At 43.6% G+C, this 17,181-nt stretch overlaps 1 protein-coding gene across 7 annotated transcripts in view; it reads right to left on the bottom strand.

Moving 5' to 3' along the window:
• LRRK1 (leucine rich repeat kinase 1) overlaps positions 1-17,181 on the bottom strand; it is a 68,341-nt gene that overhangs the window by 38,947 nt on the left and 12,213 nt on the right. For all 7 annotated transcript variants that reach the window (XR_014885896.1, XR_014885898.1, XR_014885897.1 and 4 more), the window contains exons 3-9: positions 10,558-10,721; positions 9,650-9,821; positions 8,922-9,101; positions 8,139-8,287; positions 1,479-1,705; positions 841-968; positions 415-578 (exon numbers count right to left, since the gene is read on the bottom strand). Coding sequence is in view for 4 of the 7 variants with exons in the window: in XM_085233970.1 (XP_085090096.1) it covers positions 415-578; positions 841-968; positions 1,479-1,705; positions 8,139-8,287; positions 8,922-9,101; positions 9,650-9,821; positions 10,558-10,721 (1,184 nt within the window). In the remaining 3 variants the exon portion in view is untranslated. The remainder of the gene's footprint in view (positions 1-414; positions 579-840; positions 969-1,478; positions 1,706-8,138; positions 8,288-8,921; positions 9,102-9,649; positions 9,822-10,557; positions 10,722-17,181) is intronic.

Below are 17,181 nucleotides of genomic sequence, written 5' to 3'. Positions count from 1 at the left end.
TCCATATTTTACCCATTGGTTTGGGCAAAGTTAACTTTGGATGAAGGCTGATCATTCAATAGAGACAATCCTAAGAACACTTCAGCTCATATGAACTACAAAGAAAATTAATCTAAGACATTTTTCTAGAAAACTTCCAGCAATGTCATCAACATTTACAGAAAGAGGCAGAACCTCAGAAAGACCTGCCTCGAAACTTATAAACCAAATCTTGCAGGGGCGCTCCTGCAGAAACAGGACACCCCTTTAGCCTAAAACATCTGACAGCTTCATAAGCATCACTATATATATATATATACACATATATACACATATATATATATACACACACACACACACACACACACACACACACACTTGCACCGTTTCAACAGCTTTTACAGCCTCTGACCCTGACAGAGCAGTGTGACTTACCAAGGGACAGGCCCAGGGATCTGGAAACACTTTCAGCTGATTTCGGGAAACATTCAGTATGTTTAGGGACTTGAAGCAGTATAGAAAAACCGTTGGAAGTTCCACCAACCTGTTGTCAGAGATGTCAAACTCCTGCAGCTTCCTTAAGCCAATCCAATTAGTTGCTGGAAAACACAAAGCGTTGCAGACTCTGTAAGCTTGACAGCATTCTGACCCAGCAAGATGCTGAATACTTGCTAGACAAGAACCAAAAGATATTGTGAGTGATTAAAAATAAACAGGCCTTTTCATGTACTTTGGACAAAGACCTGGGAGACGTTAAGCATCTGTTGCTAATACTGGCTTTTAGTTGTAATAACAACAGTTTGGGGTTCTCCTCCCCACATAAGGCCTTGAAACATAAGTGCAACAAGGGACTGTACGTACTGTTTTCCTCGTCAAATAACTTCTCCATATAGTTTTTGGCAGCGTTGAGTTTTTTAAGGTTTTTAAGATGTAGGAATCCAGAAGGGAGAGTAGAAAGTTTGTTGCTGGATACATCGACCTCAAGTAACCTGTGATTACAGAAGACACTCAGTCGTCAGTAAATTGCTAGCAAGACTCCTGTTGCATAGGCATCTATTTTATCAGGACAACTTCAGGTTTGGATGGAAGTAGCTGGAGTGCATTCTCACAGAGCAAAGCAAAAAACTATTTAGAAAATTAACTCTATCAGGGAAATAACAGCAGTTTTGATAACTGATGTAAGACATCAAATATCCATCTGGGTCAGCTCATGGCTGATTCTCCTCACAGAGGAATGGTGCTCACCAAAACTGGGCAGGAGCAGAAGCAGCATGAGACAATGACGAACAAGGTCTGAAATTCCCTACAATTGTCCTGACAACTAACTGCTGAATCCTGAGAATGGAAAAGGCCAAATCTTCAATTCAACTTTACAACAGGCAGAAAAGCAACCATGAAACTCCTGTATCTGCTTTTCATAGAGGCAGTTTTCATGCCAGCAACGATCTTGCACCTGCTCTCTGTGAGGGCTTGGTTTGCTGTGGGCATCCAGCACACACCTTGTACATATAATCTCATCGGATGACTGCACGCTGGGTAACTCTGCCAGCTGATTGTCAGCCAGGCTGAGCTTCCTCAGGTTCATCAGGCCCCATGGGACCACGGATGGAAGGGAGACGAGGCAGTTGGCAGACAGATCAAGCTCTGTTATCTGACAGGAGATATCAATCAGCCAGTCCAGATCCACCCAGGGCAGTTTGAGGTTTGACCAGTTCACGCACAAAGCCTGCATATGTCAAGAAAAGAGAAAAACACATTAGTAAAATCTTGCTTGCTCTCAGTCTGTTACACCACTGGGAATCTGGCAGATCACAGCATAGGCTGTAAACATTTTGCTCACTTTCCAATCTGCTTCTAGGAATTAAACTGACTCAGAGATGAAGTCATGCCTGGACATCAGCAGCCTGCACTATACAGTCGCTCAATGACTTCATTCCAAAGACCACGATCGAGCACATGCAGGGGACCTGGGCCACACACTGCCTATGGCGTGCCCCACAAAGGAGGGCTGCCATGGCCTGGAACCACCCAGAGCTCCGCAGACAGATTCTCAGTCAACTTCCAGCAACAGCAGCCCAGAACAACTGGGGCACATCCAACTGGGGTAAGGCTTTGCAAAGGAGCATCAGGGACAAGCAAATGTCCTATTGTGAGGCATTTCTCAACTCAGAAGTTTGTTGAATGTTATTTAGCAAGGTACTTCACTAAGAGGTATGATTTTGGCAGTTGCCTCCTTTCTAGGTAACATTCTGCTGCTTTTCACAGTTACATGAGGAAGCTGTTCTTATGGAAACAAAAAACAGAAGTTGTTGTGAAAGGCAAAGCTATTTACTTCAGTCTCCAGCTCAAACAGGAGAAAACATGAACACATCAATGTCAGGAAACAAACCAAGCCTTCATTTACAAAGTCTTTCCACTGTCTTCCAGTAAGATCTACACTTCAAACGAATCACTTTCACACTGTTGTTCCCAAAATGTTTTTGTAAACTCAGTGTTTCTGGCATCTCACTCCAATCTGGAAGACTCGATGAAGCAATTGTTAATTCACCACCAGGAGGCAGCAAGGACCTGACAGCAAGTTTAATTTGCTTTCAGTTTCCAGTATTTAACTCTTAAGCTTTTTTAACCCTAAATTTTAAATGAAAAGGAATACATTTGGGAAAGGGAGAAGGAAGGGGAAAGAAAAGAGTACTGCAGATGCTTTCTTGCCACTCAAAACTCCAGGTAACGGAAGCTGCATGGTTTAATGTCTAGGAGGAATGGAATAAAAGATAAAAAGTTGTACTTGTTAGAAATCAGAAATAATTATGTTACTATATTACTAAGGCATAATGCTTCTCAAAGGTTCACAGTGAAACCTAAAGATGGCCCAGCAGATAGGAATGGAAATACTGTGTTCATGGCATCACTGGGGAAATCAAGGCAGAGAACAAGCTGTTTATCTAAAGCTACATTCACCACCATGCTGCAAGGCATCCATATCAAACAGACCAAGTCAGCTATCATGAGAAATCAACTCCAGCAGAGTTACTGTGTGAATCTCTTACATCAAAACACAACACACTCTGCTCTGCTGTTAGATTTTCCATGTTACGGCTTCCTGCTTACAAAACCTTGCTTAAAATTCTGTATGCGATTTTCCCTCAGCTGTAAAAGCCCAGGAGTGAGCAAGTTGACATCCCTGGACAGCAATCACGTGTGGTTTATGCTGTAAAGGGAGCCATTTCTAGCTACCCCATGCTTCAGGAGGGATGCAGGGATGTGGGGTAAGTGCTAACAGGCTGGAATATTTTTCTGCCATGAGGAAACCTTACTGGAAAGAGCACATTTGTGCTCTTTTTTTTTGACTCATTTTTCCTCGTGCTTTGAATTACCCCAAGAATTGAAAACAGCAGCCAGCCCCTGAATCCAGGTAATGCAGAAAGCAGTCCTACACTATGAAGCCTGAAGTGGTGCCTGTGCAGCCACTTGGGAGCATGCTCAAAGCACCTGTAGTACTTCTATTTTTCACTGTAGAGAATTCTCAGCTGTTTGAGTTCCCAGCTGAGGTCACCAAAAACATACTTACTCTAGCTAGAAGGAAGGTGTAAGAGATCCAAGTACTGAAAGCAGAATACAAGCAGTCTGCTCAACGAAGCGAGAGATGCTTTAATGAGGAATTTGCCACTTTTAACAACTGACCTCGGCTGACAGGGCAGTCTCCATCCTGCTCTGCTCCTTCCAGGAAAGCAGACTGTTTTTGTCAAAAGCTATGCTGAGATCCAGCCAAGATGGAGGCGGGATAAACCACAATGAGTACGGGAAAATCCAAGCTTTTAGGCAGCGGTTCCAGACATCTCTGTGGTCTTGAAAACAACAGCTAGCAAGTAAGGGACTTCCCATTTACCCACACCGTGGTCAAGAGTTTGGAACTGAGTTTTAACCGCTGACAGCACTGAGGGCTGTAGGAAGGTGGATTCATCTCACTCTCTCTATCAGAACCATCACTTATGTTCTGGGATCACCAGCAGATGACCATGGATATACATCCATGACCAGAGCACCCAAGCCCCTGAACTATTCATGTATTTATCTATACATGAAAAAGAAAATGCAGAATTGCAGCCATAAGTCTGGGTGAATATTCCATCCAGCTGCCAACCCCAACTGCCGCATTTCTCCTTTCTTCTCAAACTGCTCCCAACAGAGCTACAACAAAGAATTTAAAAAAAAAAAAAAAAAAAAAAAAGAGAACTGTGTCTATCCCCTCTCTCAGTTCCTGCCCTGTTTCAAGAGGATGCTCCCTACACAGGCCCACATTCTTATTTTAGCACAAAAAAAAAAACTTGTCCTTGAGCAATGCAGTGCAGTAATATGAATATACATAGCTTGCTTTCAGCAGGTGCAAACAGGACCAGGAGGCCACTTCTCTGATACTAATCTCTGTTTTGCATTTGGATTACATGTATCATTTACTTCAAAAATGCAGTCCTGGCTTCAGGGCATCTAATGTGATAGAAGGATAACTGCAGAATTCAGATAGCGACTCCTAAAACCACAGATAAGATCATGAAATTCAACACACTGCGGGGTTGGTGTCCGTGTCTCTGCAAACCAGAGCACCAGCCAAGCCCCTTCATCTTACTTGGGAACAGAACACCAAACCTTTGTCTGAATCCAGATGTCAGGTGAGAAATATTAGGGATCCACTTGGCTCTGCGTTTACTGGGGTGAAAATTACGTGAAAGCCTGGCAGCAATGCCATGAAGAGAGGGGATTTCCACGCCAGCTCAATCATCGCTACAAACTTCCAGATGCCAAAGGGCTGCAATGCTGAACCTGCAGAGTCCAGGAATCAGCTCAGCCCTCCTCAGTTTGTTTGGTGGGTTCCATGTCCAAAGCAGACAGGGACACTGTTTGGCTCCTGGACATATTCAGCAGGACCAAAAAAATCTCTCTCCTGCCAAGGTAATAACTTCTCAATTTGAGTATTGAAAACTGAATGGAAATCTTCTACTGCAGTGACGTCAGGGGATGCAATGGATGGGAAACTGTGCAGAAGCAAGAAACCCCGCTGCTTTTGGGCAAACAATGAACTCCAAATACCAAAAAAAAAAAAACAACAAAAACAAAACAAAACAAAAAAAAAAAAACAAAAAGCTTACTTCAATTTAAAGCTGTTTGGTGAGGCGATTAAAAAAGGCTGTTGTGCATTTCTCCCAGCTGACATCATGTGCACCACTAGAATCACACTCTTGCTGCAGGCAGGATATCCAGAGGGTGGTGATCTAATTCCTCCATCAATAATGCTGTTGTGAACCTCGAGTGGAACTGCTGCAGATTTCTTTATTGATGGTAACTGAGATTAGTCAGGCAGCGGATCAAGAAAGCAGAGGTTCACACACACACATACACACACACACACAGCGCTTCTATGCCAGAAATCCTGGCAAAGCACTCCCTTGGGGAAATGCAGCAGTTTAAGCTCTTTTCCAGTCCGTAATGGAAAAGCAAAAAAATCGACCATTGCACACACTGGAAAGTTAAATATCCCCATGCTTACAACACATATATCAAAGTCTGAAATCTGCACGGAGCTGTTTTACTGCAGGGGGAATTTTCAGACTTTGCTACCTGTTCCTGTAAAAATGGAGCACTTCCCCTGTTTAGAATCATAGGACGGCCTGGGTTGAAAAGGACCACAATGCTCATCTAGTTTCAACCCCCCTGCTACATGCAGGGTTACCAACAGCAGACCAGGCTGCCCAGAGCCACATCCAGCCTGGCCTTGAATGCCTCCAGGGATGGAGAATCCACAACCTCCTTGGGCAAACTGTTCCTGTGTGTTTAGAAAGGCTTGGTATAGGGTTAAAAATACAACAGGGGAAAAAAGAAGAAAAAAAAAGTTGAAAAATGAGATGTCCTCTTGCCTCAGGAAAGGCAGCGATGCACTGTGTACAAGAGCAGCCTGGAAGGCTCCCCAACCACATTTTACGCATAGTTGGTAGCATACACTAATGCAAAACCAACTGGAGGTCAGCCGTGCAGTGCTTTCCCTCACAGATAGCACAGATAGGATGAGCTCTTTTGAGCCCAGTGCTCAGCCTGTCCTGTCCCAGAGGAGGCTGTCAGGCACACCACTGTCTCTGCATGATCCTTTTGCTTCCTCCCACTGCAGAACCATCATGGCATTCACTTGGAAAGACTGACATTTATGAGCTCTATTGGTTTGCAATTGCCACTGAAGTCTGACTTCAAAAAATCATAAAGGTATGTGACTGTCACCTCCCAGAGAGCTGAGCTCTGCAGGCAAACTAGGACAAATTTTCCTGAATTTGGGCCAATTTGAAAAACCTAATTCAGAGAGAAAAGCCTGAATCTGCAACATATTGCAAATAAACAGCCTTTAGAAGGGGTCCAGAGGAGGTCAAATTTCTGAGTGCCTGTTTCTTTAATTTTTTTTTTTTATTCTTTCTTCTTTTTAAACCAAGATCTTCTAGCAATTAACTGATGCTTTAAGACTTCTTTGCTCAGGGTGTGACAAGAGCAAGGCTGAGTCATTTTTTACAGCAGCAAAGTTAAATATTGCCAGCAAGTTCACATGGAAAACAGATCTCTCCCCTATGATTCAAACATTTATTCTGAAGTTTATTCAAACTGAATTATCTCATTAGTAGGATTCTGTTTTTCTTCTAAACATGCATACAGTCTGATCAACCACTGTCCAGAAACATCCTGGATTTAGCTTCCTTTTGTCTATCTGGCATTAAAACATAGAATGACATAGGAAGGGCTCTAAATCTCATGACTGAACCCAAATAAGTCAAGGTCACATATGTGGACTGTAGTCCCTACCATTTACATTGCTGTCTGGGATCCTGCAAGACGGCGTTGGCAGGAAAACAGAGAACAGAAAAGCTTGGAATGCTACGAGAATCTCTCTGCTTAGTTTTACTTGACACCAAAGCAGAATCAACACCCCACAACCCCACTAGTTGAGCAAGCAGATACTCAAATGGCAGTGGGATTGAACCTCAATCCCCAAATTTCCCTCAACTCGGAGCTCTGATGCTCCTATTCAACTGCAGTTCATCTATACATTGAGGAGGAAAATGGAAGATGTCTGATAACTAAACTGTGGGATAATGGTACGAACAAAATGCTACCCACAGTCCCACAAAGCAGTGACAGCATGTGCAGTGAGATGTGCTTCATTTCTGAATGAAAAAGACTTGAATAATACAAGAGAACGAAGAATACAGCCTTATTATACAGAATAGTTATGAAAAGTAATAATATCCTGCACAAAAACAATGCCACTTATCCACAGATCTCACAGCACCATTACTATGTATTAATCCTTCCAACAGCTATGATGCAAGAAATTTAAAATTCCCACATTTTATAGTGGAAGAAACTGATGTAAATATGTACCCCAAGCAAAATGCTATCAGTGCCTAAGCAGTCAAAAGATCTTGTCAACCTAAAATGGCTTTGATTACTTTTTCTTGGGGTTATCCATTTTGTGGGGTTAAGCGTGATCTGATCAAACATGACACTCACAATGCTGCTCCAGAAAGCTGAGGTGCCCTCAGTGAGTGATAGTAAAGTTATCTTTTACTGATGAAGACTTGTGGTTGGGAGGAACATACAGTTAACAGAGGTAAGCTTGCTCTACCTATGCTCTAGCCAACCCGAAGTCATGTATGTGCTGTATCTGAGCTAAGAGACCCAGGGCAAGAGAAGGATTGATGCGCTTAGCTAACACAGCCATGCTAACACTGCTGGCAGCACAGAACTCATAACCAGGATGTACCACAGAAGCCTAACGAATGATTTACCTGGGATAACAGAGAAGCCTACAGCAGTGCTTATTTCCCTGTAAGACTTGGAGCAAAAGTCAATGATTCCTTTTCAGAGCAGAGCCTGGCTCACACGCCGATGTTAAAATAGCCAAGTGCAAGGTGCCACACAGCATCTTGCTGTGGCCTAATGGTTTACACCTTCCAATCCAGCACTGACACGACAGCACCTTCACAGCTTGTGCTCTAAATGCGTGGCAAACCACAAAGCTCTCAGCTGAGAAGAACCACCACCAGCCACGTGGTGCATAAACATCAATTATTAACATGGTGCTCCTTTGAAAGAACATCTCTTCAAATAGATAAATGGCTACTTACTGTTTTTGCTGGAGCACTACCTGGTAGCGGGCTGGTCTCGATGAAGTACTTCCTCAGAAGGTGCTTGCTGGATTCAGGGCTGTCCATCAGGATGTAGGAACAAAAGAAAGCCCCATTCCGCAGTAAGAACACAGCCACATCTTCATTCCCTTTGGAGAAAAGGCAGATTGTCTGTTCTCTGTTTCTCAAGCAAATGAATCAACAAGGAGCTGAACAGAAATCCTGGGAAATAACCACTTCTGAAAAAAAACCACGGGGGTGTGAAAAAGGGAACTGAATATATGGACTATTTCCTCCACTGATAAGATTCAGTTTAGTCAAACTGAGACACCAAAGGCACTCTATATAAACATCGCCCCAAGCTCCATTTCTTTTCTCCTCTTTTTCCCCCTCATCTTGTTAAATTACACACACAGTTGTGCTTTGAAGTGTAAATTATTCAGCCTAAAATCAAGCCTGTGTGCCACAGTACCCATATCAGTAACGCTTTTGCTTGAAAGTTTTCTATTTTTGGAGGGTCATTTCCCCAGGAGTTTAAAATTAATGAGGAAAGTTCAGTCTGTCAGCATTTGCAGTAATCTCACTAAGAAAGGCCCTGACTTCAGTTTGGCTAAGTCAAACGGTTCAGAGCCAATTCTGTTTTAATTTATCTTGCTGGAAATCCAGAACAATCCCAGACGAGCCAGCCCACACTAATAGTGTTCCCAGGTTGGAACAACTCAGCCTATTTCTTGAAAGACTTTGCAGAGGAGAGACAAAGCTTTGAGGCATGCAAATACATACCTGCCTTTATAGCAGCATACAGAGGCAACCGTATAAGAACTGGAAACTCATTTCTCCTGACTGCACAGCTCTCGGGGTCAGCACTGTATGCACGAATCAGGAGTTTCACTATGTCCAAATGTCCCTGCTGGCAGGCGATGGCCAGCATCCAGTTCAGGAGCTGTTGGCAAGTATTAGGACCTACCAAGAAGATAAGGCATTGACTCAGTTGATGCCATTGGCCTGTAATGTGCCAGACTCATCCATAATCAGTGGTTGTGAAAAGGCCTGATGCTCCAGGGTTGGAGACTCCACCACCTCCCTGGGCAGCCCATTCCGACACAGGATCTGCTGCCAGCTGTGCAACCCAGGCTGTTACCCACCAGGCAGCCGTGCTGCACTCACTCCCAGCACTGCTATGCCTGCATGATCAGCAGAGTAGGACAATGCTGTTTCCTGAAAATCCCCTAATTTCTCTGTGTGTTCTGGGACATCATCCAGCTGCAAGAGCTGATGGGAATGAACTGCCTAAATGACAACAACTTTGCAAACATGGAGTGTTTTTATTCACATATTTTTCTCCCATGGATAAAGTTCTCTTAAAACACAGCAGAGGCTAGATCCCTCCACGACTGCATCCCACGACTGAGTTCCCTCATCTTTCAAGGGATGGGATAAAAATAAACATCTGCTCGAAGCTATAGCAAACAGACACCAAGTGAAAGGGAGAGGCAATCCAATAGTCTCACCACGCAGGGAATCCAGCAGTTCTTTCACAACATCCTTATGTCCAAAATAGGTGGCCACCACAGCTGCGTTGTCATCATTAGGTTCAGTTGGTAACACCACTAGTGCTTCCTTCAGTAAATACCTCACTGCCTGTAGATCTCCGTATGCTGCTGCAATACCTAAAAGCTGACACTGGTAAAGAAAACACAGCAAAACAAACTCTCTGATTTTATTTTGCATCTCTGTGAAAGGAGCAAGCAGAGAAGGACAGCATTTCTAGAGCTATATATTTATTTGTGCTCGAGCAATTGCATATATACTGTCACTATGGTTAACTGAGAAATCATAAACACCAGTAGTCACTGTAATTGTTATTGCTGTGTTAAGTAATTAGATTAATTAGCTGGTTTTTCTTTTTTTTTTTTCTGCATGACTTCAGTGCAAAAGCACAGTGCACTTACTGAATATAGGACTGGGTTCCATGCTAAAGCAGCTTGCAATGCTTGCAAGGGCTCTGCCTGCTCTCACCAGCATCCTGACAACATGAGGTGCGGTACATCCCTTACAGATCAAGTTATACACGCACCTGAAAAGCAGGGCACATTAGCTGGAGGGCAGTGCTGTTTTCAGGTGGTAACACAGCCTCTGAATCAGAGCTGGCTTGCATTTGGAGAGCAGGCAGAAAAGCTCAGGACTCTCTGCACCTGACAAAGCCAACACGCCCCCAGACACCCAACAAACCAGCAGCGTGGTGTGCAATACTGACTTCAGCTCTACCATTTGCTTCAATGTGGATAGGGATTCTCCCCTGTGGTTCCAGCCCTTGATGCTGTTTCTACATATGCTCTCCCCTGAGGTTCGTCTCATCTTTCTGATCAGTGCTTTCAAGGCCAAAAAGGCTTGAGAAAGGTCAGTGAGCCAACCCTACCTTTTCCACCTGCAGTGCAGTCTCCTCACACGACAACTTAATCAACTCTTGGGCTTTAGCGGCGTCTCCAGCTTTGTAAGCAGCCTGAATGCTTTCTGTCACGGGTGTCTGAGTTATGGAGACTTCGCCAACTGTGGACTGTTTGCCACCCATGCCCACAGTTCCTATAGCAAGAATAGAAGAGAAGCATCATGAAGAAGTCCCCGACCATTATGCCTGTACAGCTACAACACCGATGCATTCTGACAATACAAAAAGTGAAGAGTTATCTTCAGTGGCATATTTACCACATACCATTTTTTAAAAAGAGGAAAAAAAAGTTGTCAGTAACTTTTCTGTTATAGGAAAGTGACTGCATGCCACAGTACGTTCCAGAAGGGACATGAAACTGAAAGGGATGGCGAGTTCCCCAGTTGCTCCCGGAGGTGGTTTCCAAAGGAAGGTGTGAGAGCTCACACACAGACAGGGATGCTCCACTGCAGCCCACACACTCAGCCCTCTGGTACAGGAACATGAGAAGGAGAGAGCTTACAAAATAGAACCCCACTGTACTCCTCCAGCACTTCCCTCCAGAGATTTATACAGCTACAGTGAAAGGAAAGACACTGAAAAAAATCTTACTCTGGGAAAACAGAGCAAAAGATTACACAAGATGCCCGGTGCTACCTTGGTCAGTCTTGGCAAGTCTCTTAGGCTAGACTTGTTCTTTTTTTCATTCCTCTAGGAGCCAGAATAGTTCTTACAAGTCAAGGATTAAAAGCTTCAAACCATTAGAGGAGATGATTGCAGTGGCTAATAGAGCCAGCCATGAAAACATCGATCCCCACTCCAACCATGAGGATGGGGAAAGCTGCACATTTCAGCAGGAAAGCCACCAAGGTAACAGCGAGATGCTCAGGTCCACTCCTGATTCTGGCACTGATCTCCTGGGCCCAGCTTCCCCTGTCCTCACTCACATGCTGAGGCTGCAGACCCTTTGGGGTCGTGATGTTCCTTTCCCAAGGATCCTCCCAGTGCCCATCCATCCAGGGGCCTGGAGAGGAGATGTCAACCTGACTGCACTGAGAAGCAAAAATAAATACATGCAGGACAGAGAACAGAATCAATTTTCACTTGAAAACAGACTGTTTCACATTCCTTTTTTTTCCCTACTGAATTATTGCTTATTTACATATTGGTTAAACCAAGACCTTCAAGCCCACAGATTTCCATGAGTTAACAGGGGTGCACACACAGGGGCTAGTTTAATGCAGTCTGGAAAAAGAAGTAAATTTGGACCAACACATAACTGTCAGTAAATACTTTTGAATAATGCAGTCTGAAATCACCAATACATTCTGACTAACAGCTCTCATCAATTATTTAAACAGAGCTCAGATCACCCAGACATCGGAGACAGCTCCAGAGATTCATGCCATTAAGATGTACCCACATCAATAACCTTGCTCAGATGATGCAGGACATGTGAAGGACAGATGGACATGACGCTAAATTACAGCATGATAAACAGCAGCCTGGAATTCATGCAATGGGTGCAGTGCCTTCAATGCCTCATAATTCTGCAGTTTTAGGGAGTATATGGGAAAATAAATCATCCAGTGTCTGCTCCAGGGAGCAGACCTGCAATGGACTTCTAAGTATTTTGTTTATGCTTTAATTCTCTTTTTTAAAAGACAAGAGAGTAGGAAATGAAAAGTAGAAAAGAGTGGTGAGGTGCTGGAACAGGCTGCCCAGAGAGGTTGTGGATGCCCCATCCCTGGAGGTGTTCAAGGCCAGGTTGGATGGGGCCCTGGGCAGCCTGGGCTGGTATTAAATGGGGAGATTGGTGGCCCTGCATGTGGCAGGGGGTTGGAGATTTGTGATCCTTGAGGTCCCTTCCATCCCTGGCTGTTCTGTGATTCTGTGAAATGCAAATGATTCCTATGCAGTTAACTGTTTAAAGGGGATTAAAAAAAAGAACTTGAAAGCAAAAGTGTTCTCCAACCCAACAATTCAGAACTGGTCTAAGTAAGGATGCAAGCAAACACTGCAGTGACTTTGCAACACAACTTCAGTGCACTCAGCAGCCTGTGAAGAAATCCTGAGCCTGGAGAGAAGAGCCGGAATTCCCCTTGGAGGAAAGAATGCCTTACATCAGAGATCCAAAACAGCTGGAAAGCAGAGCAGGAAGTGCAGCAGAGCAGGACTGATAGAGCTCAACAATTTTCAGCTAGTTCCTAAAGATAAATGCTGAAAGGAGGGACTGGTTCTATTTCCTTTTGGCCTTAACCCTGATTTTGGAGGCTATCTCTTAAGAGCCACACCTGGAACCAATCCCAAGCACACGGGCACATCCTTTCTGACAAAGGATCAGCAGGGCCATCTTTCTTTCTATATAAACCACAGTCAGGGAAAGTAAAACGTGAGTGTCTCATGATCAGAAGCCATTCTGGGATCTGAGAAGTCCCAGCATCACCTTCTCATTGACCAGACAGGTCTCCAGGCACCTCTCCCACATGAGCTTTTCTCGTGGGAGCATTTTCCACCCCTCTTTCTGAAACAGCCCCATTGTACAGTGAGGACAAGCAAACCAGCAGGGCCAGGGAGCACCATGAGGACCCCATTTCTCCAGCTGCAACGTGGATTGCATTACAAAACTTCATTAATCACAAGCTTGCTGCAAAACTATATATAGTGCAACGGACAGCACATCAACAATGGCCAGATAGCAAAGCCTTAGGCTGTTGCACCCCCTCTTCCAAACGGGCCCATCATTAAGTAATTCATGAGTAAGAAGTGTATATTACCAAAGAAATTATGTAGAAGCTGAAGAAATGAGATGATATTTCTACTGTGACTGAGGGAAGGAAGAACTCAGTGGCCTAGACCTAATACCAAGATCGCTTCCGTTTTACCCAATGACTGCTTCATGAAAACACTTGGTAGATGCATCATGCTTCCTCTTACGCTTTTGGCCCCTTCAAAAATTCTTTAAGTCCTTTTCAGTGCAATGGTGTAGTTATAACAATATACTGCTTCTGTAACAACCACTGCTTGGAGAACATGGGCTGGCCATCACCTGTGGCCAGCTTCTGGGCACTTCTGCAGTCACAAATGTCTGTTCCATAGAGGTTATGTGATCCCAGAATTAGCTATCAGAGTCTTCAAGATAGTATATTTTGGTCCCAACATGAAATGTTAACCTTGTCTTAGGCAAATCAGAATTTTTTAATCGATCTAACCAAAACTTAAACTAGTGAGGATGCATAGGAACGTCCAGCAAGTAAATGTCAATAAAAGCTTCAATGAATCTAAGTGATCTGAGCAATTCTACTGTTTGATATAGTTAAATATTATTGGCAGAAAGACAGTGTTGCCCATGTTTGTTATGCAGCTGTCATCAAGATTTCTATGGTTGTATTCTGCAGAGTAAACTGACCTCCCACCTATGACCTGAGGCAGAGGCATGAAAGATCTTCAATGAAAAAATGCCTTGCAACTGAACTAATTCCAAGCTTGCAAAGGGCAAAACTGAGGAGTCAGAGAGTGACAGAAATCTTGCTCTCAACCAACAGCTCTACCCATGTGGCTTTGTAGAAGTTAACTGGAGCTTTCAAACACTGAGTGAAAGAAGGTGAGCCAACCATTCTGAGCTTCCCAAAAAGCACAGAAGCCATCCGCTGCAAAGCTAAGCATCTTGTGAACCAAATCACCCACTTCACAGAGGACTTTCTGGTGACTTCAGAAATAATACATTGATTTCTGACATGCAGATGAAAAATAAGAAGCAGCAAGATTTATAAGCTTAATTTGTACTCATCAGTAGGGGAAGAAAAAGTGGAAAAGTACATTTTACTGACTAAAGACCATTTTATTTCTACAAGATGCACGCCTGAACAATCATCAGTACTGCACTCACGTAGGTTGGGAATAACATTTTGCCAGCATATGCATCAGTCACTTTTAGCAAAAATCTGGGCTAAAATCCAAAGAAATTCTGCCTACACCTTTAACCCCACGAACTGCATGCTCTTTACCCTGAACACTTTGTGGCTTTCCTAAAAGGATCTGCTCACACTGATCATGGAATGTGCTGTAATAAGGTCTTCCTAATTCTTGGAATTAGGTTGGAGCAGACTTAGGAACCAGCTTCGCACTTTGCTCAGTGTGGGTCTACATTAATATTTGACAACACATATGGCATAGTAAGTTATAATACTGTATCAGTACTTCTTGGGTACTCCTGTAATAAAAGGCTCCTAGAGACTCCAGAAGCTCTTGTGCACCCGCTTCCTTTAATTCCTTGTGATTTCCTTTAATTTTTGCTGAATTGGCCATAAATCAGAGTTCCTGTGCTGGCGTGGAATGCTTTAAAGCTACAGTCCCAAATCTGCATCCTCCTTACTCCTGAGGCTGTATCAGGGAAGCAGATAAACGCAGCCAATTTGAACTGAAGCAGAATATTTAGGCTCGCTTCTCAAACACATCTGAATTTCCATGAACCTAAGATTACAGGGTTTACTCTCTACTATTCAGTCCCTTATCTCTACATTGATTTAAATTCTCCATAGATCCACAGTTTCTTTGCTTGCTTTCTACTAACAACCATAGCAAACCAGGCCCTGTTTGTAAAGGAAAAACGAGGGGATTGACTTAAATGGGAAGCATATGCTTCATCTACTCACCACATCACTTACCAGCCTGCACTACAGCAACTGATTCTGAAATCAAGAGCATGTCCAGTGTTTAATTCTTTGGGAGTAGTTTCTAAGTTTGCCTTTGGAGAAACAGCCTTTCACAAAAGCTAAGACTAATTTTCTATCAAACATATTAAAATGGAAACAGTGGTTATCAATAAGAAAGCAGCGTTATTTTATTGCTATTCAAATACTACAGCAGCATCAATTTAAAAATGCAGAAGACCGTGCTGTTCCAGCTGCAAGAAATGAAATAAAACGAGGTCTAATTAATAATAAAAGGCACCATGACAATGCTAGAGATGGATGCAGTTACCTCCAGTCTCAGGCCTTGTTATTAAAGCAGGTGGAAGAAAGACCTAACATCTCTAGATTTACAATATGCCATCACCTGTAAAGAGGTAATGGCCTGCAGGTGATGCTGTGAATCAGCAAACAGCTGCATAACTGAACGGTACACATATAGACTACTGTTACCTTTATGTCCCAAATTGCTGCACTCCTGCCTTTGACACATAACCCCTCGCAGTTTCTAAGTACTACATTTGTTCCTTTGATAAGACTGGTGTTTTTGGCAAATGATATTTTTATTTATCAGAGAAAGATATAAATGAGATGCTTAACACAGGATAAAGCTGGGAAGAAAGCTACCTTACTTCAATCCAGACTTACAATAGCAGAAAGACTTCAAAAGTGCTACTGACCTTGTCATAATTTGTGCAGCTATTCCCAGAGACAGAAGCAAATCGAGATGATGGCTTTAACACAGCCTCCCATTCAGCGATGCTCAATTAAGCTATTAATTCCTTGGACTGTCAGCCACCCACCTCTGCTCCAGCACTGACAGCTCTTGCAATGGCCACTGTGCATCACGCCGTCGGCTGGCTGGCTGCTGCTTTGTCTGAATTAACCACTGCATTTTAGCCTTGACGGTTATTTTCATCCCTATGCCCCATTACGGTGAAATCCAAGCCTCCAGTTCAGCGAGGAGCTGGGGATGGGGGTGGGCAGGAGGCTGCCTTTCCGGGCTGAGCTCAGTCAGTAATTCCTCAACAGCAGCAGATGGCCACGGCTAACCTCCATCAGCCTCATCTTTGGCCATTTTGACTTCCGAGCGAGGAAAGAATGGGGCAGAGCTGAGGCGTCTGTCTGATGTGCAGAACCAGAGTCTCTGCATCACACTGATATCTCTCTGAAAAACTCCAGTTCCACAAACTGAACCCACTAACTGAGCTCATGGGAAGCCTCCGCTCATTTCAAAGGATGAGGGATCGGTCCTACGTTGCGCTTTCCAATTGGATGGGGTTGGAAAAGGTTTTCAGTCCTATGGAATTTTCTGAGAAAATTATTCCCATCCCATACCAGGAAGAAAAAATTTAACCTGTGTTTATTTAACACAATATTGTAACTTTTTTTTTTTTTTTTTTTTTTAATTCAAGCCAAGTCAGCCAAAATGCTTCATGAAACAAAGATGCCTTTAGGGTTCCTTTGATGCCAACGCATCAAAAGAGCATTTCCCTGCTTATTCATTTACAAAGGTTTCATTCATTCATTTCTTAAAAGATAGTCATGAACCAAGACCTGGCCCAGCAGAGAAGGCAGTTTCTCTGCCTGCCCACATGGCCCCCTAACCAACACCCGGCCCAGAACCATGCAAAGGAGGGGCTGTAGCAAAAGCCTGTCATCTACTCTGTCTCATTTTCACATTTTGGAAAAAATGGGAATATTCCAATCAATTCTGATGTAAAATAAAGCCAGCAGGATTAAAAAGCGGTCAGAACCACTTATAGAAGTCCCTGTGAGGAGATAAGGAGGGAAGTGATGGTGAGTGGGCCTGATGGGGAATAAGGTGGCTCACCTGGGAGGTCCAGCTTCTCAGTGGAGATGCCAGGACAGAAGTGGGCTGTGTCCTTCTGCCCATTACTAACATCTTCTCTTGGTGAGTGAA

This window comes from Meleagris gallopavo, chromosome 12, assembly GCF_905368555.1.
Source record: "Meleagris gallopavo chromosome 12, MGAL_WU_HG_1.1, whole genome shotgun sequence".
In the NCBI taxonomy this organism is placed as follows: Eukaryota; Metazoa; Chordata; class Aves; order Galliformes; family Phasianidae; genus Meleagris; species Meleagris gallopavo.
The sequence above is the reverse complement of the archived record's forward strand: the minus strand, read 5'-3'. Positions and strand labels throughout refer to the sequence as shown.